Here is a 27,258-nt window from a genome sequence, read left to right as displayed (position 1 = left end):
GGAGGACTTTATAGGTCAAGCAGCATAAAAATGTCAGTAGGGCAACGTGCTTTCGAATTCCAGAGAGGGTTGAATATCTTCAATTCTGAGAAACGTCTTGGAACAAAGCCAAGTCGAAGTATACCTATTTCAAGAACAAAGAATTTGGCCACGCATTCCATATCCCATCGACTTTCTTACGCGTTATGTGACTTTTCAGAGCCTTGAGAGAATACAAAACAAAGAAATTTCTTTCCGGTCTGAATGGTTGAGATAGACCGCGGAAGAACAAAGAGAATGCTAACCCGGCTTGAATCCGACCATCGTAGAAAAAGAGAGAGAAATCTCTTGAATACTCAATATCCTCTGGATCATTATCCTAGATCGACTTGAAATGGCCTCTCAAGATATGCCTCCCCCGGATTTCGTGAATCGCATGGAAAAGATTCCAGCGCCATATCTGAGTGAACAATATAGCTACAGCAAAGATGGTAAGCGGAACATCCTCCTAATCAAAGACAACATGTTGACATTGATTGGCAGGACTGTCCTGTGCAATGATTTCCTGGATGCTGGACCTTGATGTCAGGGCAACAATCAAGAAACGCGAGTTCCAACGCACATATCAGAGACTGTGCCTTTACATCAAGCATATGGAGCGTACGTTTGCGAGAATCTTGGAAGAGCCAGAGAATCGAGACTGATATATAGTAGGCCTCATGGATCAAGCCAACATCAACTACGACCCCTACACTGGCACGGAAGACGGTCGAAGAATGAAAATAGCCAGAGAGTCCTTCAAGCCTCAGTTGAAGGCTAGGTTCATGCCTACAGCACCGTATCCAGTCACGGCTCCTATCAGCACCGATGGAGAGCTCTGCAGAAGTGTCTCGGATGCGCAGACATTTGAATACAAGCTTCACCAGTTGGAAATTATTCGCTATATGGAGAGGGTTGATGGACCGGCATTGGCTGATTTCGAGTCGAGTACAAGACAGCCAAGACCCGAGACAGGGTAAACCGAGTAGCTGTGATATCTGCACATGTTTGATGATCTTTGGTTCGAATAGTTGAGGATATATGGTCAATGCTTCCCTTCGTGGTACTTTTTTGTGGACATATGGGTTTGTTGTTCCACTGCGGAGTACAATACCACCTGTTCTGCTTTTGAATTGTCCCATAGGATTAGTAGTCTTTTTGCGAGAACGAAAGGACTCAAACCAGCTTGCTGTCCCTTGGATAATATTGATCCCGGGTGTAATTTCTGAATTTGTAAGAGAAATTGAGAGTCCTCCAGGATTATAGGAGAGGTGCCCGTGTCCTTCCATTGACTATAATCAGCAAGGTCACAATGATCCGGATAAGAGAATTAACGACAAGAAAAATTGATCTCATTCAAACAAGTCTAACAGTGCTGCCACCCAAGTGTAAAATCCAGGGGTATCTCAAATGCTGGGTTGGTGTATGAGACGAGCAACGAGAACATCGGCTATGTCAACATGCGCTTTCGCAAAACAGAATAATAATGAGGGAAATAGCGCCAGGCAATGAGAAAAATAGAACAGAAAACTCAAAACTCCTTGCCTTATGCTCAGGTCGTATCGGCATTGCGTGAAAAATGTAGGGGGAAATGAATGGAAGATGATGACGAGGAATTCCGTGTCAAACATCTAGATGCCTGCACCGCTGCTCAATTCGCGCATTTCTTGCAGAGCATCAGCACGACGAGTAACAACATCCTCACGGCGGACCACATTACGCAGTGCTTCACTGGCTTGGATCAGCCCGTCGATACTGATGGCGTGGTTGGTCATTTGGTGGTTGATGTATGTATAGAGCGCGGCCGGCGTCAAGCAGGTCGTCAATAACTGCTGCTCGTTGAGCTTGAGAAGTGCGAGAGCAACTTGGAACAGAAATGTACTTCCGCCTCCGCTGCCAGAAGTATGGTTCTCGGCAACCTTGGTAGTCTTGTCATTGCTCTCCTTAGTACCAGAGGCATTTGACCCGGAGCCGTTGACTGCGCTGGTCACATTGAGACATAGAACCACGTCCCATACGCGATACAGTGCCTCCGCAGAGAGACAGTCTGTAAAGACAGAGAGGAACCATTGAAAGGTGAGTGCTTCTAGCTCAATACCTAGTTCCTCCAAGTGGGCTGAGAGTTTGGGGAGCAGCTCTGAGATATACTGGCGCAAGACTACCTGATCGGCACGAGAGGCAAGCAAGCCATGGTCGTAGTAGTGCTGGGGCAAGATAATCTCGATCATCGAGGTCAAAATCCAAAACGCATCCTCGGCAGTGGGCATGATGAGCAGCAAAGAACCTGCAATGAGGTTCATGCCCTGGCAGTAGCCTACTTCTGGGTTACGGCGCGAGTAAGCAAGCAGAACCTCTTTCAGTTTACTGACTCCAGGCCCTTTGCGGAAAAAGACATTATCGGTAAGAGTGCGGCGTATATCCATATCGATTTGTGCGACGACAGAGGGATCGGGGTCCGATCCGCCAACACCATGGACGAGATCATCATAGTAGCCAGGAATTCGCATTGCCGAAGCCCCACTGCATTCAGACCAAATTTTGGCGCGAAGAGCAACTGGGATGCCGCCGAGTACGAGCATCCGGAATTCGCGCCATTTCGCTCGGCCAACTTTGCCTTTGTTGCCTAGACCTGCGATGCCTACAACTTCGCCGTCGGCGAGCGAGACTTCCGGGGTGTCAACAGCAGCGAGAGATCGATCAGAAGTTGCTGCAGCGGCTGCCGCTTCGCCCTCTTTTCGGCGTTCAGCACGCACTTTGCGTAGGAACTCGTTCCATCTCACGGTCCGATCGCGTTGCAAAGTGTCATGGAGATCAGTCAACTGTTCCAATAACATTTTTACGGGCTCCATATCTGCGACAGTGAACCTGGATGCTGTGTCTTTGAGTTGGTCTGATGACAAACCGGCGAATTCGGGGCGGTCGGCTGTGATAGCCGAGGTAGATGCAGATGGTTGTGCGCTGGAGCCAATGGCCAGCGCCCCGTCTTTGTCATATGAAACAGAAGAGCTATGGGAGCGATTTTCTCCTGCCGTTGTTAAAGAGACAATCGGGCCTGCGGAGGGCGTGTGGGACAATAGCTCCGTGGGGCGGGACGGGATCCTCAGGTAGTCCTGCCAGCGACGGATGGCAACAGCTCCACTATCAGGGTCATCTGGCGAGTCAGGCAGGGAACGTGAGCCATCAGAAGGTCCATGCCGAAGTTTTGTGATTTCGGGGTCATCCTCATGATCTGACGCATCACTTCGAAGAGTACCGAGAGTTTCGGTTATACTCAGACGGTGAATGCTGCTCTTGGTAGTGTTGGCTTCTCTCTGACGCTTCTTCCTGTGTTGATCATAAATGAAACCGAATCGGTCAGTGAGAAACTCGCCCGCTTGGGAATTGTTATAGATAGGCGTGAGCGTCGGAGGCTTGGATTCCATGGGCAAAATGGCGTCCATCTCGACAGGTCCAAGATTTGTGGAGCCTCTATCCATAGACTCCGACGCCACGCCTTGAGACACACTACCAGCTGCAGTCCGTCGAGGGGCAGGAGAGTTTATTTTGCTCTGGACGCTTGATCCACTGGCAGATCGTCCAGTAGTAGGCATGCTGGCATTGCTGTTGATCCTCTTCAGTGCGGCCATTGCCGACATTGAACTCTTGGAGTTGCCAGATAGTGTAGACGAAGCACTCTTATCTCCTTCTGGCATTCTGTGTTGGGGTTTATTGTGGGCAGACTCAATATCACTTGCTTCTTTGCTCGACTGGGGATTGCCAGCAAATAACTTAACAGTCCAAGAGCCGAGAGATCGTGAAGATTTGCGAGAATGAATGCTTGCATCATCACAATTTGTGGACGTGCCAGCAACGCGCTTCGCCGGTGTGTTTTGTGCTGGGCCATCTGGGGGCTGGAATAGCTGCTCATCAATCGCTTTGCGTCGCATTGCAGGATTGCTAGGCACTCGGAGACGCTCCGTTTCTTCTTCTCCGAGTTCACCAACACCACTCATGATGCTACTGGCGCGGCTAGTTTTCCGGCTTGTGTTAGCCGATCCAAAAAAGTATTCCTGCCAGCCCCGAATCGAGCTTTGACGCTTCCGGCTGTCAGTGGTCCCGCTGCCTCGGAGATCATTGTCTAAACGCTGGGCTCGAATGGTGGCCTGGGCTTCTGCAGAGTCGCTAGAAGGCCGAGAGCCCACAGTGTCTTCCATAGCTTGAGACATCAATCCGTTTAGGCCAGAGTAGGTTTGACCAGCATGATCGCTGCTATGAGTGCTTTCTGCATCCGAGACACGATCGTTCGGCGGATTCTCCAACTGATATAGACGTCGTTCAATGTCTTGGTTGGACACAGACACGTCTCGTAACATTCTTTTCAGTTCTCGCTCCCTTGCATCGGCGCGTTGGCGGAGGGCCGAGATCTCAGCATCCCGTTGGGCCAGATCGCGGGCGAACTGCCTCACCATCTTCACGGCTCCTGTTCCAGCAACCAGTCGCTCAATGTGCGCATCATCGGCCAAATGTAGGGCACCTGGAATATCATGTGTCGGGACGGAATCGGCGAAGAGGGCAGCTCGGCCTGATTTGTGCGACGGCCCGGTTGTCAAATTTGCGAGCGTAGCCTTCCGCCCCCGGCCAGTGCTACCTCCATTCGATTCCGCTCCATCTTCGCTGGCAAACAATGTGTTTGTCAGTCCACAGGCGAGGGTCGAAGATTTGTCTGGGGGGTGAAAGCGAGGGGAACGAGGTCAAATCGGTTGTTGTGTGGGAGGAGCCTGAGTGCCGTTTCTGCATTTTGGCGCGAGTGATTTTAGCATTTCGACTTCTGCTCGAGGCGCTTGACGCTTGGGAGGAAGAACGCCGCTGGGAATGGACTTCGGAATCTGCCATGACTCAACAACCGGGCAATGGCGTGGACGGTAGAATCGTTGATTAACGGCTTCATGAAGGCTTTTCTGGAAGCTGTCGGATCTGGGTAAATTGGAAATGACGTCCGGGCTAGCAAGCGAAAGAATCAAGTAGTTTATGTAGCTTTCTGATACTTGGCTTGTCTTGTCGGGCGTGCTTGGCGATCCTTGCTGTAGCGATCCGTGGGTGGAATGAAGGGAGATCGACCGTGATTTTCAGGGGCACCCGAATTTTAACCCTAGATAACCTATTTTAGGACCAACAAAGGCATGCGAAAACAAAGACCACAGATTTTGGAGTTATCCTGAAACCCACAAAAGACATCTTTGATACCCTGAGGCACATGACGTGACCGTGCGGCTGTCATGTGACTCGATTGCTTATCTATCGCACGTGATTTCTCTACTATGTTGGCTCCTATGCCCTAGCGTAGCCTTGGAGCCTCGGCTCTCCGCATAACCGACATAGTGGGGAAAGCTGAACTGTTATAACTACGAAGCTACCTCAGCTCAAGCTGTTCCTCTAGTGCGTTCAATTCGTTCTCGTACTATCAGCCCTCTTCAGCCTACTCAGCGATTAACAAATATGTCTGCTGTAGCTAAGCAACGTCTACAGGCTTTGAGCAAGCAGCTCGTTGAGGGCATTCGCTCCGAGGGCAAGTTTGAGGATATCCCCAAGATCCGTCATGTTGCCCCTGATTCAGCAGGACCGTAAGTAGTCTGGAAGCTTATAGCTCTATGCTATTTTATTCAGCTTCTTGCATTGCGTCAGTATCAAGCTAAGGCATAGCTAACAACCGAATCTATAGCCGGGTCAAGGACAAGGTAGTAATCGTGACCGGTATGCACTATTTCTCAACCCCATATCAAAACCTCCGTACCAATTGAAATCCAGGTGCAAACTCTCCTAATGGCATCGGCCGGGCTAGCGCGCACCAATTCGCCAACAATGGCGCCAAAGCAGTCTACATCTGCGACTTCAGTGACACCCATCTGGCAACTCACAAGCGGGAGCTGGAGTCCCTCTACCCAGGCGTAGACATCCACGTGCGGTCATTTGACGCGGCCGATGAAAAAGCTCTGAGTGAAGTAATTGACGAAGCGATCAGCAAATACGGCCGACTAGACGTCTTTTTTGCAAACGCAGGCGTGGTAGGCCAGCCAAAGGTATTCACCGAGATCGACAGTGAGGGATTCCTCAACACAATGCGGGTAAATGCTCTCGGGTACGTACATTTTTCCAGAAATAAAGCAAACATAATTCCCAGAGAATCAAACCAACCTAATCAACCCGGGACAAACAGCGTCTTTCTAGCAGCCAAATACGCGGCACCAGCAATGAAGATAACTTCAGCGTCGAAGCCATATCCAAGCGGTTCGATCATCGGCACAGCGTCGGTAGCAGGCCTCCGCTCTAACGCGGGCTCAACTGACTACTCTGCATCAAAAGCAGCAGTCGTATCGATAGCGCAGACGGTCTCGTACCAGCTCGCTGGGACGGGTATCCGCATGAACGCAATCTGCCCCGGACTGATTGAGACGGGAATGACGCAGACGGTGTTTGACCGGGCGCGGGAGCGCGGCACGGAGCGCAAGGTCGGACAGTTGAACCCATTGCAACGAGGAGCTGTTGCTGATGAGGTTGCGCGCGTTGCACTGTTCCTTGGTAGCGATGAGAGTAGCTACGTTAATGGGCAGGCTTGGGCAGTTTGTGGTGGTTTGAGTGCTGGACATCCTTTTGTGCCGGGGAAGTTGGCTTAAAATGTGATCTAGGCATTGAGTTGCAATTTGAGTGAAGTACATAGTTCATGATTAGCATACGAATCAGACAAGGATGACTCGAATTCTTCCATAAGCCTTCGAAGTTGCTTCGGCTACGACGGGCGTATCACTGGAAAAATTTTCAAATTCACAGAATCCATTTTAAACAGGGAGCTATATATAGACCCTGACAGACGAGACCAATCCAGATCAAGGACTAGGTAATAGGAAATATCCGCAGACAGTGCGGATGGTGGTGGTGCAAAGTGGAGGGCTCTTTGAGATGAGCGTAAATCAAAGCCGTTCCATCCCAGACGGCACGACATAGTAGAAAAACGATTTCCTCAGGAACAACAGGGCAAAAATAAGGAGCAAAAAGAGTAAGGAAAAAGATAACAAGACCCAGGATGGCAAAAATGGCCATAAATTATTGGACAAGAAAACACGACACATGTGTGGTCGGGATATAATGAAGATCAAGAAGAATCGACACGACGAAGAGGAACAGGAGAAATGACAAGTGCGCCAGACAACCAAAGCGTCTGTGTGTATTCAGAATACTACACAGATGAAATAGAGAAGGAAAATGTGCCTCGCCAGACAGAAGGAATGGACAGAGAAGGGGAGAAAAAAAAAGCAGAAGCAGGTTCGTCTCAGTCAAGCGTTGCGTCATCTAACCTGGAGAGCTGATGATCTAAATCACCCGTGCGGTCGAAGGCCGCATGAGATCCTCGCTATTTTGCTTGGACAGAGTACCACGCTCAGTCTGCTGGTCATCAACGTTCTCAGTCTCGTGAGCGTGCTCGTCATCGTCCTCAACAATCCGGGTCGGGATATCGCCGGGGCCATACTGCTGACTTGACCGCTCGGGGAAAGTCGAGCTGCTGACCATGGACATGGACGTACTGGAGCGGTTGTGGACCAGATCCGGGGTCGGGGGGATGCTAGAATGGCGGTTGTCCGGGTGGAGAGAGTTGTTGTCAGCGTCGCTGATCTCGCTAGGAGCGCGGCTGGAACTACCTTCGTAGTCGGAGCCGAGACGGTCGTTCTGGTGGAGCTTGGAAGAGATTGCGGGCTCTTCCTCGTCCTCGGCGTCCTGGGCCAGGTGCAAGCCTTCGACAGCGGCGGCACACTGATCGCTGATGCTGCGGATGATATCTGCGATGGCATCGGTCTTGTCGCGCAGGTAGCGGTCTGCGACATCTGTGATGCTGAGACGAGCAAGGGTCTTGTGATCCTTGCCGAGGTTCAGCAAATGCTGCTCCAACTCGGGCTTCATGTGATTTACCAGAGTATTGTCACCATTGACCTCCTTAGCCGTCTTAACGGACTCCTTCGACCCAGCGACCGACGCATCCTCCTTGAGCTCCTCGGGAGCGTCTTCGTAGCCCTGCTCGACCATTTCAGTAATCTCCGATCTGCTACCGATAGAGCGGACAATGTGCTCCATGTGGTGGCTCTGGCCATTGATGAGGCTGCGCAGGTGCATGACAACACGCTGGGCATCTTCGCGCTCGCGAGCGAGAGTCGCGTTAGTATGTGAAAGAGCGGAAATCTCCTTTTGGTTACGCTTGCGCTCACGCTCGAGCTCTTCGGCAATCTCCTGCTGAAGGACCAGTGCCTCGAGAGCATCGTCGCGCTGCTTCTCAGTACCAGACAAGCGCAGAGTTAGACGAACCACATCGTCCTTCTGTTGATCAATAAGACTAGTGAGACGACGGCTCTCGCGCTTGTGGTTTTCAATCTTGACCTTGAGCTCTGAGGTCTCCTTCGTGAGCTGCTCGGCAAAGGCCTGGAACTTGAGGAACTGTTGCTTCCAGGTCTCGAGTTCCTCAACCAAGAAGTTGTTGCGCTTGGTGACCTTGCTGAGCTCGGTGTCCATTCTGCCCTTGAGGTTGATGAAGTCTTGCCAAGCTTCCATAGCATCCCGAGAGTACTGGTTGCGCTCACGGACAATCTCGTTGAGATGACGCATGGAAACCTTGGTCATAAGGGGCTTTTTGACGGAGCCACCGAAAATGGCTTTCATACCGGTGTTGCGGCCCTAAAAGATGGAATGTTAATTTAAATTACGGTTAGTGACAACTTGAGAGGCGAGCAAACATACCAACTTCTCACACACATGGTCCATGACGCCCATGACAGCATCCTGGTTCCACCATTGGGGCTCTTCGATGCTTTCGACCTCCCCTCTCATAACGATGATCTGGCCAGCCGGGATGAGCTTGCCACCAGCGTAGGCAGTGCGCAGGTGTGGGGGCACACCGGAAGGCGACACATCCCCATTCAGGGACTGGGTCATGCGGTTGATGAACTTGGTGCGCTGCCCCTGGTTCAACACATTAGGCGGGCTGGAGGTAAGGACAAAGTTCCGATCGAGATCGACCACGAGGGCATCAGATGGGGCGTTGAACAGAGTCCGGCATTCGGCAGTGATACCCAGAATGTAGGGACCGGGCTCCTGGACCAGCTCCTTCACGTGGCGGGCGTGAACCACGGGCACGTACAGACCACTCCACTCGTAGACGCGAACGCAGTAACGAATGGTTTCCGCAGCAACAGTCAGCATCGCCGGGTAGTGGCTGACGAAAATGATACGGCGGGTAGGCGAGACAGCAGCCTCAATCACGCCAACGATGTTGGGGATCGACAGACAAGTGAACAATGGCCACATGGCAAAGTTCTGGAACCCGGTGGGCGACGAGGGGAACTGATAGCACAGTGCATAATCCTTCATATCAATCCGGACCAAGTCGTTGAGACGCGGGGCCGGGAAGCTAAGGATGCGGGAGACCTCTTCGGCGTGGAACAGGTTGGTGGCCTTGTTCCAGTGGATCCACATGCCACGGAGGTAGTCACCTAGCAGATCGTAGAGCGGATACCGGGAAAGGAAGCTGAGGCAGTAAGGAATCCAGTAGGTCTCATCGGGATTATCGTAGAAGTCCGGCTCCGTCTTCTTGCGTAGCTCGCGGATGGTCTCGGCGCGCTTCTCATCGGCACGGGACCAAACGCGCAGCGCGATCCCGTACAGAGTGTGAGAAGAGTCCTGCTGCAAGACGAACGCGTGGTGTGCACAGTGAGGCTGGCTTTTGCCGGTGCAGATCTCCACGTCGTGAGGGAAGCATGCTCGCATGGCCGCGTGTAACGCTCGTGCAATCTCGTTATCTTGCTCTAGTCTAGGGCTGCTTCCCAGGATCTCGGGAAGCCAAAATTGACCGACGGCTCCCTTCATGTGGCCAATCTTACCCTGGGCGGGGGCAGGGGCCTTGACCCATTGTGAAGGTTCCCGTCCGACACCACATACCATGTAAGCATGGGTGAGTGTTTTCGGTGTCCGCTGAGCGGGCTTGATGCTAAGTGTTGACGGAATAGGTTGAGTGATGCGCGAGTGCAACGACGACGTACGGCTAGGGACGACCAGCGAATTTTCCCCTTCACCGCGTGTCGTAGGCCGATCCCGGGTGGATGGCCGCACAAAAGACCCATGATCTCGCAGAGAATGGACCATTGCGTTGCAGATTTATATATCGAGTTTGGAGTCAAGTTAGGAGTCAAGTTGGGCGAGTACGGAGTCGCAAATCCGTGATATAGGAAAGCAGAGCAGTTCGAAACGAGTGTTTTTTTTACCGGGGATAGAGAGCGTGTGAGAGAAGTCCGGGTGAAACTTCAATGATCAAGACTCGAGATCACACCCGCCCGTACAGGAAAAAAAAGAAACAGAACCCAAGAATGAGGGTTTAGGGGGAGGGGAGGACAAATAGGAGAAGATTCGAGGGCAAGTAAACTAAGGCCAAAGAGGAGTTCTCTCCACTTTAATTAGCTGTATTTTGTTTACCGGGTATCTTCTGTATTGTTTCATCTTTTTATCTTTTGCAGGTCTTTTTCATCTTTTGCACGTCTTTTTCAAGTCCTACTGTCTTTTATGTTTTCTACAGAATCATCTGTTGTAGTATATCCACTTGATCCAACATCATGAACGTTCGTCGCCTGTTATGATCTCTTCTACTTACAACAGTACTCTGTACTCCATACTCTAGTTTCCCAGTCCTTTCCCGTGATATCTGCAGTACAACATATATTCATACATATGCAAGCTCCTGTGTTTGGCCTGCAGGCAGTTAGGAGCCTTCAACACTTCACATATCCCTCGAACCGTGTCGATCAAAGATCGCGGACCATATCCCGTCTGGTTACCCGTCTCAACAAGGTAAATGATTGACATGATTGGCTCCCCTGGCCCCATGGGTTCGCTTCAACCTTGGTACAAATGTTGCCAATCGGACCTTAGATCTCAAGGATATCAAACATAGATCAGAGGCAAGATGTGTATGTCTCGCCATTTCATGTTTCTTCCGTTTGGTCAAACTCTAGACGGTTGACTCAAGCCGGCAAACTAAGCTAATCCTACCGAGCCACTCAGTCTGGTAGTTTCAGCGGAGATCTCATTTCCCGGACCCCCTCACGACTTTGCAAGGTTCCGGTTCCATGTGGCAAGGATCTCTTTACTACTCCGTACGAAGTACGGAGTATTATATGTATCGACATAGTAGAGATCCCGATCGCATATGGACCGCATGGACCAAGGATATGGTCATGAACACCCTTCATCCTATACGTACCCAGTACGTGGTAACCAAGTGTATGTTATAACTGTTGGGGCTCTTATGTCCGACTCGGAGATTATAGTGCGAATCCATTCGTTCCAAGCTTGTAAGTTTATAATCATATTTTGAAAATCCCTCGTTTTAACCCTTTCCATCGATATAAATAGCTAGGTGCCTGGTACATCAAAAACGAAAAAATGTCATACTGAATTTCACGACTCCTTACGCTCTGGATTCCGTGTACAATATAGTCTGCCCATCCGAAGTCTTTCCAGAGCCTTTCTTGCTCTAGGCCCCATTGGGGTCTCTGGCCTGTCGATCCACTGACCTGATCCACCAGTGTTTCGTCCAAGGACCCACACCACAGCTCTCCCCAGTAAAGTTTTAGTACCAATAGGCGTCGTACCCGGTACCTTAGTTCGTGCAACTGGAACCCGCGTGCGCCGAAGTATCCGGTACACTGTTCCCGGGTACCCAGGCAATCTAGTGGCAGGAGTTAATATCAAATGCACAATATAGCATTGAGTACGGAGTACTCCGTACATAAATGTAGATGTTCGACTATTTTGTTCCTTCGGTGGGCATGGGTATATTGCACAATATATTTTGAGTCATGTGGGGGATCAATAGCTTCGCTGGTGTGACATTTTTGTACGGTTATCCGTGATAGGGGTAGAAGGTATATACGAAGCCATTATGCATTCCGCTACTCCGTACGGAGTACTCCGTATTCCATTTCAAATCAGGGATTGTGCAGAATATCTATAAAAAGACACTGAGGATATTTTTTTTTATTGCACGGGGTATTCCGTAGACAGAGCAGAATTCCAGATCTTGAAGTTTTGTCATAATACCTATCATACAAGGCTTAGAAAGCCTAAGAAATTCTAAGAAAAGATGTATACCATACCAGCACGGTCAACGCTCACAATCATACCATACGGCACACGCAAGACCGCCACGTCTTGAATAATATCCAGATGGCTCTTCAAGAGCATCTGTTGCTGCAGGCTGATGACGGTACTACGCGGTGGCCTGGGGCTGGCTCCCTTCCTTGTCTCTCGAGAAGTGCCAGTGCTGGACGAACTGGGGAGGTGCTCAGTGGTAACCAAGAGACTGGGGCCGGGCTGAGTCTGCTCGTAGTGTGGCTTGCCACTGGCACTACCATCTGAGACGACGTCTAGCCCACTGACTATCGAAGAGAGATCCGGTCGAGCCAGATCCCAGAAGCGGATCTTCCGGTCGCATCCTGCGGAAATGATGTACCCACACTTCGTGTTGGAATCCTTGTCTTCCCCGGGGGCATTGAGGCCGACCGCAAACGCCCAGATGCCGAGTCGATCGCCGGCTGGATGATTGGAAGATGAGGTACCCGACTCAGGGCCATTTGTTGCAAAACGACTCAGCATCCCTTCTGGCCGATCGCCATCGACCCGCCATGCTTCGTAATCACTCGGCACAATAGGTGTCGGGTAGGGGTGAGGGGCGCGGGAAGGGTGATGGGCGCCATTCGGGCCATTGGGGCCGACGCCCAGTGGGGTCGCTCGGTAAATCTCGCGACAGCGAAACTTCTCGATATCCCACACTGTGATTTCATTGCCGTGGCTGCCGCTACTGGATACGCAGACCCAGCGTCCGCGGGCCTTGACGGGATGCAGTTGGATCCGGTTGATAGCACCCCAGCCTGGAAGACCCCATGCCTTCAATCGCACGCGGAAGCGGAGATCCCAGAGGTCGAGGATTCCATGAGTTGTGCCGACCAGTAGCCAGTGGTGCCTGCGGTCGCAACAGAATGTAGTTGGAGTTCCATGGTGAACTGGGTTTTCCAGTGTGTAGATTGGCAGCATAGTTTTCATGTCCAACGCAATGATTCGACAAGTGTTGGTCGCAATGATCAAGGTAGACTGCCCTTCGTCACGGAAATGCTCCATCCAGACTGCGTATTCGGGTGATCCGTCTTTGGCTATGGGAAGCTGATATTCGCGAACAATTTGAAGCTTGCCGTATCGGACTGCCGTCTGACTGACTTTCTGATAGTCGACCCGAACGGCATGAACGCTGCCATCAGTGGCCGCACTGATAAAGGTGTACGTATTCTCAACAAAGGTCAAGGCCTTCACACGCGAGCCTGTTGCATGACGGTGGGTTTGCCGAGATCGAGGGGTCAAATTCCTTTCAAGACGAGTTGTATCCCAGATCTTGACCGTGCTATCATCGGACGCGGTGGCAAAGAATGAGTGATCTGGTGCTACAGCGACACGATTGATTGGCGCACTGTGCTCGCCAAAAGTCGCGACCAGATTCCCCTCCGGCTTCCAAATCTTACTTGGCTCTTGTTCTGTGGCGCTGCGTATCGGTTGGCGAGTATCAACTTCTTTGACATATGGCCCTAGGTCAAATAGGTCTGTCGGATAGTTTTCGTCAAAGACGTTTTCTAGCAGTCGCAGAACGGCAGGGTCGTTGCCCCCATACGAATGGTGAGCACGGTATCTCTGCGACACTATTTGGGTCGCTTTGTGCTCGGTTGAAAGCAAGGGTGTCAATGGTCGCGGTGTACCGCCTCTTTGGACCGGTGCGTCTACCTTTCCAAAGGCGTTTGCGGAGCTTGTACCCGTTTCAGCGTAGGCTTTCGCATTCTCTTTGCGACTCAATAAGCTCATCGCGCTAGACTTTTTATGTACACGATCGGATAAACTTCTGGTGTCTGCGTTAGTTGGTGTTAATGAGCCATCTTCTCCGGGGCTTGCCCGCCGACTAGAAAGCCTTCGATCATTATCAAAGCTCGGAGGAGACAATGGACGAGACGCAGGTCCTCCCGCAGGCGATGAGGCCACTGGAGACGATGATAATGAAGAAGTACCATTTCCGTCCAAGGTAGGAACACCTGAGGCCCGTCTTGTTCCTTTCGAAACTTGACTTTTCGATCGCAAGTGCTTGCGATGGGCACTGGGCATTCGCTCAATGGTTGTAGAGGCGTCAAGCAGGGCATCTGCGATTGTTCTCGGCCTTGTATCCTCGACGTTACCATCGCTTACGTCTGAGGAGATTGCTCGCGACTGATCCTTAATTTCCTTATCAAAGAACACCGTTTGGGGCTTAACGCCATGTTGTGTCAGACTGACAATATCGCTCAATGGTGCGGTTGAATTGACATCGGTTTCTCTCGATTGCCGCAATGAGACCCTCCAAATGTAGTCTTTGAGGGCAAGAAGCTTGGCTTCATCCTCGGGCCCCATCCCGAGGTTTCGTAACCGACTCAGCCATTGTTCGTCCTCGTCGTTTCTTGACTGGGTGGCCATATGAAAGGAAGGATTCCGTTGACCCACACGGGGACTGAAGGATCCAGGCTCAGACAAGCTGAACATGCCATCGCGACTTGGTGACTTCCAGAAAACACCCTTGTCTGATTTGGAAGCCCATAGGAAGGCCATCTCGTATACGCCTCTCGATATTGGCCGTTTGAGTGCGTCGAGCATTTGGGTATCCGAAAACACAACTATTTTGATCTTGAGGAAAGGCTGGATAATGGGTGTCAGGATGGAATGAATGTCCGCTACCGATAGAAACTTGGCGGAATTGACCACGAACTTGACGGCTGCTTCTCGGATCCAGATGTTCGGGTGTCCCAAAAATCCGGCAGTCGTGTTTAGGAGATCCCACGTTGTTGATCGCTGGAATAAGCCCAAGTCAGCCATAGCCGCTAGGGATCGAATCACCCTTTCAACGACAAATTCCTCAGGCTCTGTCATGGACTGAACCATGAGAGGCAATATGTATAGCTCTAGATTTAGGCTTCCCACGTAGGCAGCAACACCGATGACAGCCTCGAAAAAGGCGCATTTCAAAATCCAGTCTGGATCATTCAGGTATGTATTCAAATGACTAAGAACAACCTCGTTTGTTCTGAGATTGCCGAAGAAGACACAGAGGCTGGATACAGAACCCAGAAAGGCCCGCCGAACCGATGCATCTGGGTCTGTAAGCAGCGCTTTTGTATGAACCTCGAAGTATTCTAAAAGGTCAACCCGAGCCACATCATAGAGATTGTGATACGTCGCATCTTCGGTCCACCGAGGCTCAAAGCCGACCGGGATTAATGCAGCCAAACGAGTATCGGAACGCAATGCTTGGATCATGTCCAAAAATCTCAAGGACGACTGGGCCAAAGACGCAATGCATGAGGCATATGCAGCACGTACCATGGCACTTGACTTGCTGTTCGAGGTAGCAACAAATGGCTGGAGCCTTGGGAAGATGTATTCAGAAAACAAGTAGGCATTGACTGGGGAAACCACCTGGACCATTTTCAGTAATTGGGTTAAAGTGCGGATCGCAGCGACCTTGACGGTATCAGTCCGATCAGTCAATAAGATCATGATATACGGAAGAATGCGATCTAATTTAGCTTCATCTGACAACCTTTCTGCAAATGCAAGAAGGATGTCGCAGGCCTTGATTCGAGCCGATGCCTTGGCTGTATTTCGCAAGCTGGATACCACAAGTGTCAGGAAAATCAATACACCGTCGTCTGGCTGTGACTGGGATGCCAAAGTCTTGGCTTCACCATTTGGCAGATCGAGCCTCACAGGAAGAGTGTTGCCTGTCAATTTGGGGGTTGGGACTTTAAATAGAGCCCCAACGCCGCGGGTGCTAGAACCGAGGAAGTAAGATACTTTATCGAAGTCTAGGTAGATTCGCTCGATTCGTTCGTCTGCCTCCCCTCGGTTGGTTGATTCTGCATCCACGTCTGGTCGCCCAGAAGAAGGATCGGTCATGAGGGACATATATTGGTGAAGAAAGCTGTAGAAATATTCCGGAAAGGCCTTACCCTTCCAGAAATTCAGATATTCATCCGCCGAGTACCGAGACTCGGGTTCGAGTTGGATCATATGCAGAATCAACTCCCGAATTTCCGGATCTTCGATTTTTGCTAGTTGACTGTGCTCTGGGCTGTATTCCCCTTTGCGATACTTGTACATTTGGCTCAGGTTGAAAATCGGCGATTCAAGAAAGAGTTCGGCAATAACACAGCCAGCACTGAAGATATCCATTGCCCAGTTGACGCGGTTTTCACTGGGCTCTTCGCCGGCAACACAGAATCGTTCGGGGGCTAAGTAACAGGTTCGCCTCCCGGAAATGTCAAAGAAGAAGGAAAAATCAGCCGGATTATCCTCGGGGAGAAAAGTTGGTTTGAAAGATGACGAGAAGTCAGAAAGATACAGCCAGTTCCAAGCTGTGACCAAAACGTTTTCAGTTTTGATGTCACCATGGTAAATATCCAGTGAGTGGCAATCTCGAAGAGCACACAACAGCTGAAACGCAATCCACTTCTTCTCAATATGCTCTAGAAAAGGCCGCGTGCTATGTTTATGTAAGGCTTTTTCTCACTGGCAACGACTGCAATGGACATACCTCATTCGATCGTAAAGAGAGCTGTGGATGTACTGACGGACAAGGTATCCACTCGTGGCAGTCTCAAGTATCATCTGGTAGCTTAGCGCATTTGGCACATCCGACAACAACTTTCGTTCCCCTGAAGTGGACATTAGAAGCTTGAAATAGGGGAAGGGATCCAAACATACTCGTTATGTTTTTGATATATGGCTCCAGCTCCATGGTTGGGAATGGCTTCATGATAACCTTGACAAACACCAGACCATTTAGTTGTTTTGCACGAATGCTTTTCATAAATCTGCCACCCCCCATCGACTTCTCATAGATCAGATCGGACAGTTCAGGCACATCAATACCCGCCGACCCCGCGGACAGGGTTGTGAGGGAATAGCCTTGTCCCATGGTGTCGACTGCCCCTCATCTCCCTGCTACAGATTCGATGGTTGATCAAAGTCACAGACTGAGTAAATGCGATGGAGATCACAGGTGGAAGCTATGCGATAAGGGACCTTGGAAATTTGACGATGAAGTCACTGGACGCGTCGACACGTGCACAAGGCGGTCAGCAACATATCGACAACTTTCAGCTCACCTTTTTCCCTTGCTATTCTTCTTCTTTCATATTAAATATTGTGGGACTGTTTATCTTCAATATTGACAAAAGATCATTGTTATGGTGTGATTTGTGGCCAACTAAAACCTCCACATTGATCAAACGACATGGACCTTTCATCGATATCTCGTTCTTGATACTTGCAGTTCTGCCCTATCCCCAAGGAGGGATATACTACATAGTAGGGATAAAAAGAATAAACAGCCAAATTTGTTGAAAAAAAAATCTTGGATTCAACGTTAAATATTCAATCAACGTCGGTATGTCTGGTTCCGGCGGGAAACACAGGGGAGACCTGCTAATCAAAGTAGAGCTTCTCCAGATGGATTCACACATGGATCATACAGAAATTCCGGTGATCGAAACCGACGAGCCTCTATTTGATGTTCTTCCCAAGCTATTCAAGTAAGTTTTGTCTGTCTTATTGATTAAACGGAATTAATGAAGCCCCTTCTAGCTTCATTAGCATGGCGGTAGGTGAAATGGCCTACACATTCGAGCAAATGCTGTACGGATCCCAAGGACACCGTCTTAGACAGTTGGTCCACGCTTTAGCAGAGGATACTCATAATCCCTACATCATTGTTGCACTGATGTAAGCTCGCCATAAAGACGACCCTGGAACTATCGAGGTCGGGTAGTTAATTAACAAATACAGGATTTTGAAATGGGACTTCACCACTGCCACCGAAGATGACTGGGGACTCAATGAGAGCCGTGGTGCAGCATGCGAGTTTGTTGCCTGGCAGTTCCTGTGTCATCTGAACCAGCGCGAGACCATTGAGTTTCTATTGGAAGAGCTACCATCACCGCGACGCGGGTCGGCAAATACAGTTGAATTTGAAGGAGGGAACCCTGGCCTGGCATCCATCCAAAGTGACGCAAGCCAGGTGGTAAGTGAGACTACTCCTCTCTTGTCAAATTCCTCTTCTTTCTATCGTCTTTTTGGCGGCAAGAGGGCCGTGGAGACTCAGTTACCTGGAACCTCACAAGATACACACCGACACGAGGAGATCTATGCTGCCCAGCGATACTCCCAATTTTTTGGATTGAATGCACTGGAGATTGCAACAATTGCCCATGCAAAGAGATTTCTGAGCCAACGAGTTGTTCAAAGAGTGGTCGATGGTATTTGGAAGGGCGAAATCGTTTTCTGGGATTCTCTGACAGTCAACTCAACAAAAAAGCCTCATATTTTCAACAATAGGTTAGACACGATGAGCTATAGTCCCACAGGGTTGCTGACTGTCTTCTTTCATTAGAACGGCTGATCCATATTCGCGCCTGAGAGTACCTCTGTACCGGAAGATCTTTGAAGCAGCATTTTTCATGTCTTTCCTCTTTCTCTACTACGCAGTCCTGGTAGAGAGGAGACAAGATGCCATTGGCCTCTTTGAAGCGGTGATGTATGTATGGATCGTCGCTTTTGCGTACGATGAATTGAGTGGAATCATTGATGCGGGGGTCGTTTTCTACCAAATGGGGTTCTGGAGTCTCTGGAACCTGAGCATAATTGGTGTTGGAATGGCATTTGTCATAACAAGTGAGTCACTCGGGTACTCTCAATCTGCCTTGCGGCTCGTTACTTCGCAGTTTATCTGTGGATTTTGCAGTTAATGAGAACGCCACAGGGGTAATCGGGCTGGCGAAGGGCGACAAACCCATTATTGAGCTCTCATTCGACATTCTGTCCCTTGAGGCTCTATTTCTTGTTCCAAGGTATGATCATTCGTGGAATTAATATCCTGGTGACAGGGCTGACACGAGATGATTAGGATCTGTTCTCTTGTGAGCTTGAATTCCTACTTCGGCAGTTTAGTAAGTGGATGCTGCATGTAACGTTCTAGAAAAGGATTGACCGATGACTATGAATAGATCCCGGTATTAAAAGAGATGGTACGATTTGCCCCGAATCCCCTCAAATGACTTTACGACCCAAGGCTGATTGAGTTTTTGTTTCAGACAAAAGCATTCTTCAGGTTTCTTCCGGTGGTGGTAGTATTGTATATTGGTAAGTGTGGCTAAGCAATTCAGCCCTAGGCGAATAGAATCCCTAAATCCCTGCAGGTTTCTTGACAACATTTACCATGCTGGCCCGTGACCGCTTGTCACTTAGTACAATGTCACATCTGCTAGTGAAGGTGTTCTTTGGGTATGGCGGTCAAATAATCCCTGATGTGACCGCTCTTTTTTTTTGACCATTTTACAGATCGAGTGTTCTTGGATTAGTGGGTTTCATAACCCTTTGACCTTTTGAACATTGTGCACTGACCGCTGAATCGATTGGATGATAGGACACCGCGTCTGAAGTAAGTCTGCGCACTAGGCGGCTGTTCTGCAGTTCCAATCGCAATCCCGAAGGATTGGCGAAATGGTTGGCTATCACGTTAAGTTAACTGACACGCTAATTTTTTAGATCTCCCCAATCTTCGGCTATGGCTTGATGTGAGTTCTCTTTTCTTTTCTTTTACACTTAGAAAGTCGCATGCGCCTCTGATCACGTTTCAATATGTGACCGGCTGTTGCTTTAGGACGCTATTAACATACGTTTACAACTTCCACGTTTTCTGATGCAAAATTAAAAAAAAAGAAAATACTAATAATAGGAAACTGACACAAATTTATAGGCTTACGTTCGCCCTGATGACCAATACTCTCATTCTTTCATCCTTGATCAGTTTGATGAGTATGAGCCTTGAAGGGGTAAATGAATACGATCTACTATACGCCGTAGTTGGCAGTTGATTAATTCCACTTCTGATAGGTGATGCGCCATGCCAGAGAAGAATATCTTTTTCAGTAAGTATACATCATGTCTGGCCAAGAAGTTGGCACTGCCCCATAGGAAAAGTCCATTATTAACCCAATCAGGTTGGCCATTTATGTTCTAGAAAGCAGCAATTCTCGACGACTAACATACTTCATGCCACCCCTGGTCCGTTAGAATTTGATTGGATTTGAATATCTTCTGGAATATTTCCAAGCTGACCTTCGGTAGAATCTTATTCCCCTCCTTTGTATCCGCCCCATGCGGCTTTTCCTCTCTGCTGGAACAGTTCGCCGCGTGCGCATTATCTTACTCCGAGCCACTCACCTCCCATTTGTTGCAATGATATGGGCATATGAGTCTAAATGGCAATCAAAACACAGTCAAAGTCCGGCACACAGTCAAGGCCCTGACCGTGTCCGGTGCCAGGACCCACATATAATTGGAACAAATGGGCTCTCTAGAAAAGCCAGTACGGATCAAGCCGCGCGTGAGCTAGTCGGAGTACAACTGGCGGATCTGATCAACACGGTAGAACGACTACGAGCTCAAGTGGAGGCAATTTCCAAGTGACGGCACAAAGTTCAAAGAGGGGGGTTCTCCTGGCGCTTAGGGCCACGCACGCCCCTGCAGGACCAAAGGCGCTAGTCGGTTGGCAGAGAGCCCTGACAACTCCAAACCGTTCGAGATGCTTGTGAACAACCATATCGATGAGCAGCCTAATCGAAACGGGCTTGGTGTGGTTTTTTTTTTTTTTTGATTCGGCGTTCGCCTTTTTTTTAGTTCTCCTATTTTCTTTTCTTTTCCTTTTTTTTAATTTTTTGGGCTTCCCACACCCCCTGTCCATGGCGTTTCAAGAGTACTCCTTTCCACCTTTCCAATCTCATTTATAGGGGAAATAGAGTAATTATAGATGAAGTGAATGAAAGGAATGAACTGAATTTAGATATCTACGGTTTGTCCAGGGACATATACCTGTGGAGTCAATGTGGAGTTTATGGTATGGTATACATGAAGCCAAAAGGGATCTGTTCTCGGAAGGGCCCGCATACTGCTCAAGTCACGATTGTTCGAAATCAATTTTACATACGCCGTATGGTCTCTCGAGATACATGCTTGAGGGCTGTGCTGGTCATCTCGACACCAATGCATCCTCGCCAAGCCGAGATCCAGAGACTCGGGCCCTGCTAATGTTTTTGTATGGCTACTGCCTGCATGGGACACGTCTCGGTTGGGCAGACCAGGCCCAACGGTAGTGAAATAGATTAGCCTTTACCAGACAAACCCAACAGCCGCCGTTATGCATCGTCATGTATATCTTGTATGTACTATGTGTACCATATGTACCACATGTACCCCATGTACTATGTATCAAATGAACTTCAAGGTACAGTCTCCTTAGACTAGGCTGTAAATACAACTGCCCTAAATCTATGCCTATGACATATATGATCCCGGAGCTAAAACCCTGACTTGTATCCATCAGACCTAGACTTACCCGGCCCTTAATGCCCCCCCACCCGATTTTCTCTTCCACCGCAATTACAGACCCTTCCCTCTCCAAATCTGCCTTGTCTGTTACGGCGTCAAGTTGTTGAATCTTCAACAGTTGTCGGTGTCGAATGCGGCACAAGCTCTTCTCCAATGAATTCATACCCTATCCACACTCTTCTCAGCCACCGATGTATGCTGCCGTCAATCACCAACAGCGAAGCTGTTGACTCAAAAGTCTTAGCTATATATACTTGGACTTGTCGCCCTTAATTCACTCCGATATAGACTAGCCTTTGGTTGGTTCGAGACTTCTGACTCTCGGTGCATTCTTCTACAACATGAATCCGACCCAGGATTTACTTCATCGCTCAATCACATCCCCGCGAAGAGAGGACAGACGGTCTCGCGAGACATCGACCTACTCATCTCCTGTGTCTACCTCGTCCCAAGGAGGGGTTTCCCCTATTGGTCTGGGGATCTCCCACTGCGAAATCGAAAATGCCTTTGGACAACTGAAAGTCTTCCCTCCCCCATCTACACTGCCATCACAACTGGTTCCTGGAGCACCAACCACCTTCGCATATGATGACTATACCAGCGGAACATGTTATCCACCAGTTTACAATGGACTCGCCAACAGTGCTTCGGAGACCTCACTAGGGTTCTACAGCCCCACGATGAGCGCCTCCCCCAGTTACAATCCTACTATGGAGGTTGTTCAAAGCCAGCATGTCTACCCCAGTCAACTGACCGACCTTTGGATGCACACACCTTGCTCGGGACCGGCAAAGCCATCGGATGTTACTCTAGGCACTGTAGCGAACGGATCAGGACAATGGGGCCAGAACGTGTTTCCGGATGCGTGTGTTCCCTCCACGATGCCCCTGTTGCCAGTCAACAACGTTCCCTACCTTGGAGCTATGGAGATGGGATACGACAGATCCTCCGGGCAGCACATCAACACAGGACTAGTCGTACCTCCACCACAAGCATCTGCCGATAGGATCGCCGATGGGGCCACAATCTCGAGCAATAGTGAGCGCGGCTCACCAAATGACAGGCTAGTGTCTGCCAGCGGCCTGGAATGCCCGATCTGTGGAGCCAAATTCACCCGACGCTCCAACTGTAAGGAGCACCAAAAGATGCACAACCCCGAATGGAAGAACAACCACCCGTGCAATGACTGTCACAAGACTTTTGGGCGAAGCTCAGATCTCAAAAGACATATGAGCACCGTGAGTGGAGAGACCAAAATGAATCAAGAATAGAGAGACTAATGAGGCTTCCAGGTTCATCTCGGGCTTCGGAGGTACAGCTGTGAGCTTTGCGACCGGCGTTTCAGTCGCCAGGACAGTCTCGCTAGGTAAGATTCCAGAATCTTGGTTGTTGTTGACTGTGTACGTGTGTACTGATGTAAATCATAGACATGATTGTGTTGACAAGCACCGCAACACTGGGAAGTCTACCGGCCACGCTGAGCCGTCTTCGCTTGTGCCCAGTCCGCGGCAACGATCGTCGAACCGACGCTCAGCTAGCTAACCCTAGAGGCTGATCCCACGTCTGCATGTTTGCATGTTTGCATGTTTAAATGAATATCGGAGGGAGGTATCATTCACATTCGCTCTGAGTCTTATGAATTGCATAGTTTTGCTAGTATGGGATCTGCTGGCCAGAGCCTTGCTTTGATTTGTCTCCGCTTTTGTTTTGGTTTTACTCTTGTTTGCTTGGCTTTATGAGATGATTCCTATTTGGATTGACTTATCTCATATGGCATGAAGTCCTATTTGGCATTGCCTGGTTGTTATATGATGCATTTTGGTTGGAATACGTGAATTACGGTGGTCTTTTTTGTTTTAACGTTTCAATGCATTCGCTATATCTTGATATATTACCCTGTACGCCGTACATATAACCCACTTCAAATGTGATATCATTTGCATGAGCTGGCGCGCGGGTAAGAGGAAATACCGTATATTGTACTTCGTCCCCTTTGTACTCTTCATACTCCCCTACTAACATCCAATATCACCTTAACACGTTCACGAGAAGACCAGGATCTCAACTTTAATTTCACGCAAAGGACGTGGAAACTATAGATATCTCTTATTTCCACGAGAAATAGGAACTCCCCAAGGCCCGTTGGACCTCGACTCCACCTAACGCCGAATCACACGCTAACAATCATGAGGGATCTTCAACATTCAATCTTCGAAAAAAGAGAAAAAAAATATCACCCTATTATTCTTGAGCGATACTATGGATCTGCTCACTAAATTTCGAAATTTCTATCTATTTTTAAAAAAAAATAAAGAGACAGAACTTCCAAAGCTCAATGCGAAGGTATCACTAGGTCATGTCTCACTTCCCCAGCCCTGACCTCTTCCTGCAATCCATTAATCCTTGCTCAATCACACGCTATCACATATATAAATATACGGAGTATAACGAATTCATTGTCAGGTTCCTTTCAACGGTCCCATTTTTTGCCCAAAGCTCTTCTCCTCCACTGAAGCTCGTCCCAAGTGGAGACCTAAGGATACTTGGCCATTTGGAAGTCTGCCTCTGCAGCCGCGGAGACATCGCGTCTGTTCGCCTATCTAGAAAATGGGTCCATAAACTATGCCTCTGTATGGGCCGATTCAATAGCCCCTGAGATTTTCTTCTAAGTGGGCCCGAGTCCAGTTCACTTACAGAGTACACTCTTTCCTGTCTGACCTCAAAAGACGTGATAGTCTCAACCGAAAAAATCAGAATACATTCATTATTGAAGGAATTCTTTCGGTTGTACTTCATATTTGCAGATCCCCATGATTCTCATGGAGCTATGGCCCCAAGCTAAAAAAAAAAAAAAAAAAAAAAAAACGTAAAAAAAAGGGAACTGTCCAAGCTCGATAATATTACCTAAAAAGGGTGAATGCCGATCTCTATACTCCGTCCTCCGTCCTCTGTCCTCCGTATCCGCAATAAACTAGGGGGAACAAAGAAATACTTGTCCCACTGTCTTATTGTGTGATGGGCCCAATTTCAAAACGGCCATCACAATCCTGCAACTTGTCACTCTTTCAGATGGGGAATGTGCCCTCTGCACTAGCACCAGCGCCACAAACACGCTGCACTACCAAGACCTTACAGTTGACACGGGTGCCTAGCCTGAGCTATCGTAATATCTATCTGAGCATCTACCCCTGAATCTAGGGATCTGAGAAAACCCTGAGGGTTGCTGCTCCTACTATATATGCTTGCATCGGCCAGACTGAGACAGTCATGATTGTCAGTATCAGTCAACGTCATCCGAAGTCTACTCATCAGGTAGATTTAGTGGGCTTTCGCATCAAGATCCCAAGAGAACTGGAAATTTGATTGGATGATCTTGTGTCATGGATACTGACATGGGTATCGCTCGATCAGCCCATCATACCTACCTACCTACGAGCTACCATGACTCATCACACTAAACAGTTCGTTCACTGGAACAGTTGACTTGTATACAGTAGGCGGGCTATATAAGACTTCTTTTAGAAAAAGTAAATGCTTTAGAGACATGCCCGATGCACCTGTGAAAAGCGGTTGGGAGATTAAAGAACTAATTAATGCTAGGTTTATTAAACTCGCCATCATATGCAGAGTATTGTATACTAACACTATCATCGTACATGGGCTGATCTATCTCAGGGCTTGGTAAACTTTGGTCTCAATTGGATCAATATGGGTCATTGCCAGCAGTTCCGAGGAGCTATATCCCGCCTTCTCTGTCTCGTGAATCTGGCTCCTGATATACTACAACGTAAGTTGGCAGTAGGCACAATCTAAAGGCACGATACACTTCCAAACTACTCACCATTTTCTCGAGTTCTCTCTTTTATGAAAGAAAAAAACACCAACATGAGTACTAGTAATCAAGAGAACGGATAGAATGGTAACGGTAATCAAGCCCTTGCGGTATTCCGGCGCATGGGCCCTGTTGCCCACGACAAGTGACAACCAGGCTTGGAGAACATGAGCCATTATGAAGATGTATGTAAATCGGGCAAACAATAATGACACATGAAGGTAGATTTATAGTCATACATCGACACAAGATCTGCGATGCATCGGGCCAGACCGATGCCAGATCCCGTTAGCCTTCTTTGAAGCTTGATCCCAGCTGCAAATATTTCCTCTTTCGATCTGAATATGTACGAGGTAGGGGATCCGCAATGAAGACAGTTAGGGCCATATTCGAAGCCTTGGAAGAGATCTAGCGAATCTGGCGAGAGTATCTCAGGTTGCAGATGTTCGCAAAGCTCATTATAGCTTTTGAAGCTCTTCCCACAATATTCTTTTTTCGGACAAAGGTAGGATGCCACTTGTGCTTGGATATTAAAGCTTTCGCCTATGGGGGATTAGCGATTTTCACATCATATATCATCTTGGATAAGCCAAAACAAACCTCGCTTATCTGCCCTGCTCTCACACATCCCCCGTCAGAGCACCGTGCTTGTGCGGAGTTTGATAATTTTTCCTGTCGTCGGGTCCTGCAGAACTACTCAGTCAAAATTCATAGCCACTGATTGAATATTTACCGTGGTCTAAATTGCGCATCCTCAAAAAAAGAGGACGAAGCCCATAGAGGCAATGGGGTCTGAAGTTTTACCGCATCATCCTCGGGTATATTTGAGAGCATATCGGAAATAGGGCCATTTGTGACACGACGACCAGCAAATACAGACATGCCAAGTTGCAAACCGGGATAAACACTTAATTGCCAATCCTCGGCTGTAATGAGGATCCAATTCTTTGGCTGGCCTAACACAGGGGTAAATAGCCATATCGATTGCTGCTGGACAGCATTCAAAATCGGGCTGTCTTTGAATGCGTGCTGTAGAAAATCTATAAATCCCTGTCTCACGTTGAAATTTAAGCTTCATCAACTTGACTAGCATAGAGCTATCTGAGATATCAGATTGACTGAAATCTTACCTCGAACATCCCACATACTTCCAACGGCACAGGGTACCTTCTCCCAGTCGCATCTTGGAATCGAATCGGCTTCTGGTCCCAAGGATTCTGAAATACATTGTCTATGTGTAGTTTGAGCTGCTCTGTGCCAGCCTGTAATTGGAGATTCAGGCTTTGCGTTCCATCTCTCATCTGCTGTTGAAGGTGTTGCATATTCTGACTATAATGAGCGACATCAATCAGCAAACCGAATAACACAAATCCTGGCTGAGCGGAATTTGCAAACTAACCTATGTATAGATTGCATAATAAATGTTAAAACTGCCGTGTAGTCTCGAATAGCCTTCCTAAACTGCAGAATCGGCCTCTTGCCGAAGAAGCTCCATGCAACCCGCTGTCTCATACTGACGATTTTCCTCGTTCCATCTTTGTTTGGGGAACTAGTATTATCCATAAATCTCTCCATGTGCCGGTTGAAGTCGTTTATCAGTCGCTCTATCTGAGAGAGCACATCTCTCGTTCTGACGACTTGATCATGAGAAAGTATTGCCCCGTTCGCCGTGGCATGTTGAAATTGAACAACTACACCCGGAAAGGCGTATAATTCAAGTTGACACTCTCAGTATAGCCTCGAGTCCTCTGACGTCTCGCTTAAGGCCTGGGAAAGCTTCCACACCAACGTAGCGACCGCCACAAAGTCGCCAACTCCGAAACCAAAGGCGGGGACCATGATAGCGTAGTATCTTCAGATAGATGGGGAGATCAGACTAGATATTTATT

At 48.8% G+C, this 27,258-nt stretch overlaps 7 protein-coding genes across 7 annotated transcripts; 4 read left to right on the top strand and 3 right to left on the bottom strand.

Moving 5' to 3' along the window:
- Positions 1-373: 373 nt before the first annotated feature.
- Positions 374-998, top strand: N7500_001339 (uncharacterized protein; the record flags this gene model as incomplete). Its single annotated transcript, XM_056672485.1, has 3 exons — positions 374-470; positions 523-639; positions 694-998. The coding sequence occupies 3 exons, from the start codon at positions 374-376 to the stop codon at positions 996-998; spliced, it is 519 nt and encodes a 172-aa protein (XP_056538058.1).
- A 651-nt stretch (positions 999-1,649) lies between these two features.
- Positions 1,650-4,890, bottom strand: N7500_001338 (TBC domain-containing protein; the record flags this gene model as incomplete). The annotated part of the gene is made up of 2 exons (XM_056672484.1): positions 1,650-4,671; positions 4,745-4,890. The coding sequence occupies 2 exons, from the start codon at positions 4,888-4,890 to the stop codon at positions 1,650-1,652; spliced, it is 3,168 nt and encodes a 1,055-aa protein (XP_056538057.1).
- A 603-nt stretch (positions 4,891-5,493) lies between these two features.
- On the top strand, positions 5,494-6,668 carry N7500_001337 (SDR family NAD(P)-dependent oxidoreductase; the record flags this gene model as incomplete). The annotated part of the gene is made up of 4 exons (XM_056672483.1): positions 5,494-5,618; positions 5,717-5,748; positions 5,803-6,133; positions 6,212-6,668. The coding sequence occupies 4 exons, from the start codon at positions 5,494-5,496 to the stop codon at positions 6,666-6,668; spliced, it is 945 nt and encodes a 314-aa protein (XP_056538056.1).
- Positions 6,669-7,362: 694 nt separating this feature from the next.
- Positions 7,363-10,176, bottom strand: N7500_001336 (DENN (AEX-3) domain protein; the record flags this gene model as incomplete). Its single annotated transcript, XM_056672482.1, has 2 exons — positions 7,363-8,712; positions 8,776-10,176. 2 exons carry the CDS (start codon positions 10,174-10,176, stop codon positions 7,363-7,365), a joined length of 2,751 nt encoding a protein of 916 aa, XP_056538055.1.
- Positions 10,177-12,159: 1,983 nt separating this feature from the next.
- Positions 12,160-17,068, bottom strand: N7500_001335 (ubiquitin-binding serine/threonine protein kinase VPS15; the record flags this gene model as incomplete). The annotated part of the gene is made up of 3 exons (XM_056672481.1): positions 12,160-16,633; positions 16,685-16,805; positions 16,855-17,068. 3 exons carry the CDS (start codon positions 17,066-17,068, stop codon positions 12,160-12,162), a joined length of 4,809 nt encoding a protein of 1,602 aa, XP_056538054.1.
- A 473-nt stretch (positions 17,069-17,541) lies between these two features.
- N7500_001334 (uncharacterized protein) lies at positions 17,542-20,619 on the top strand (the record flags this gene model as incomplete). Its single annotated transcript, XM_056672480.1, has 12 exons — positions 17,542-17,684; positions 17,737-17,874; positions 17,938-18,486; positions 18,542-18,822; positions 18,911-18,998; positions 19,055-19,097; positions 19,259-19,282; positions 19,696-19,724; positions 19,907-19,982; positions 20,044-20,078; positions 20,151-20,214; positions 20,278-20,619. The coding sequence occupies 12 exons, from the start codon at positions 17,542-17,544 to the stop codon at positions 20,617-20,619; spliced, it is 1,812 nt and encodes a 603-aa protein (XP_056538053.1).
- A 1,259-nt stretch (positions 20,620-21,878) lies between these two features.
- N7500_001333 (uncharacterized protein) lies at positions 21,879-23,079 on the top strand (the record flags this gene model as incomplete). Its single annotated transcript, XM_056672479.1, has 3 exons — positions 21,879-22,775; positions 22,830-22,903; positions 22,965-23,079. The coding sequence occupies 3 exons, from the start codon at positions 21,879-21,881 to the stop codon at positions 23,077-23,079; spliced, it is 1,086 nt and encodes a 361-aa protein (XP_056538052.1).
- Positions 23,080-27,258: the final 4,179 nt, after the last annotated feature.

This window comes from Penicillium coprophilum, assembly GCF_028826855.1.
Source record: "Penicillium coprophilum strain IBT 35676 chromosome Unknown utg000001l_segment0_segment0, whole genome shotgun sequence".
NCBI lineage: Eukaryota > Fungi > Ascomycota > Eurotiomycetes > Eurotiales > Aspergillaceae > Penicillium > Penicillium coprophilum.
Note: the sequence above shows the minus strand (reverse complement) of the source record. Positions and strands in the feature narration are given on the sequence as shown.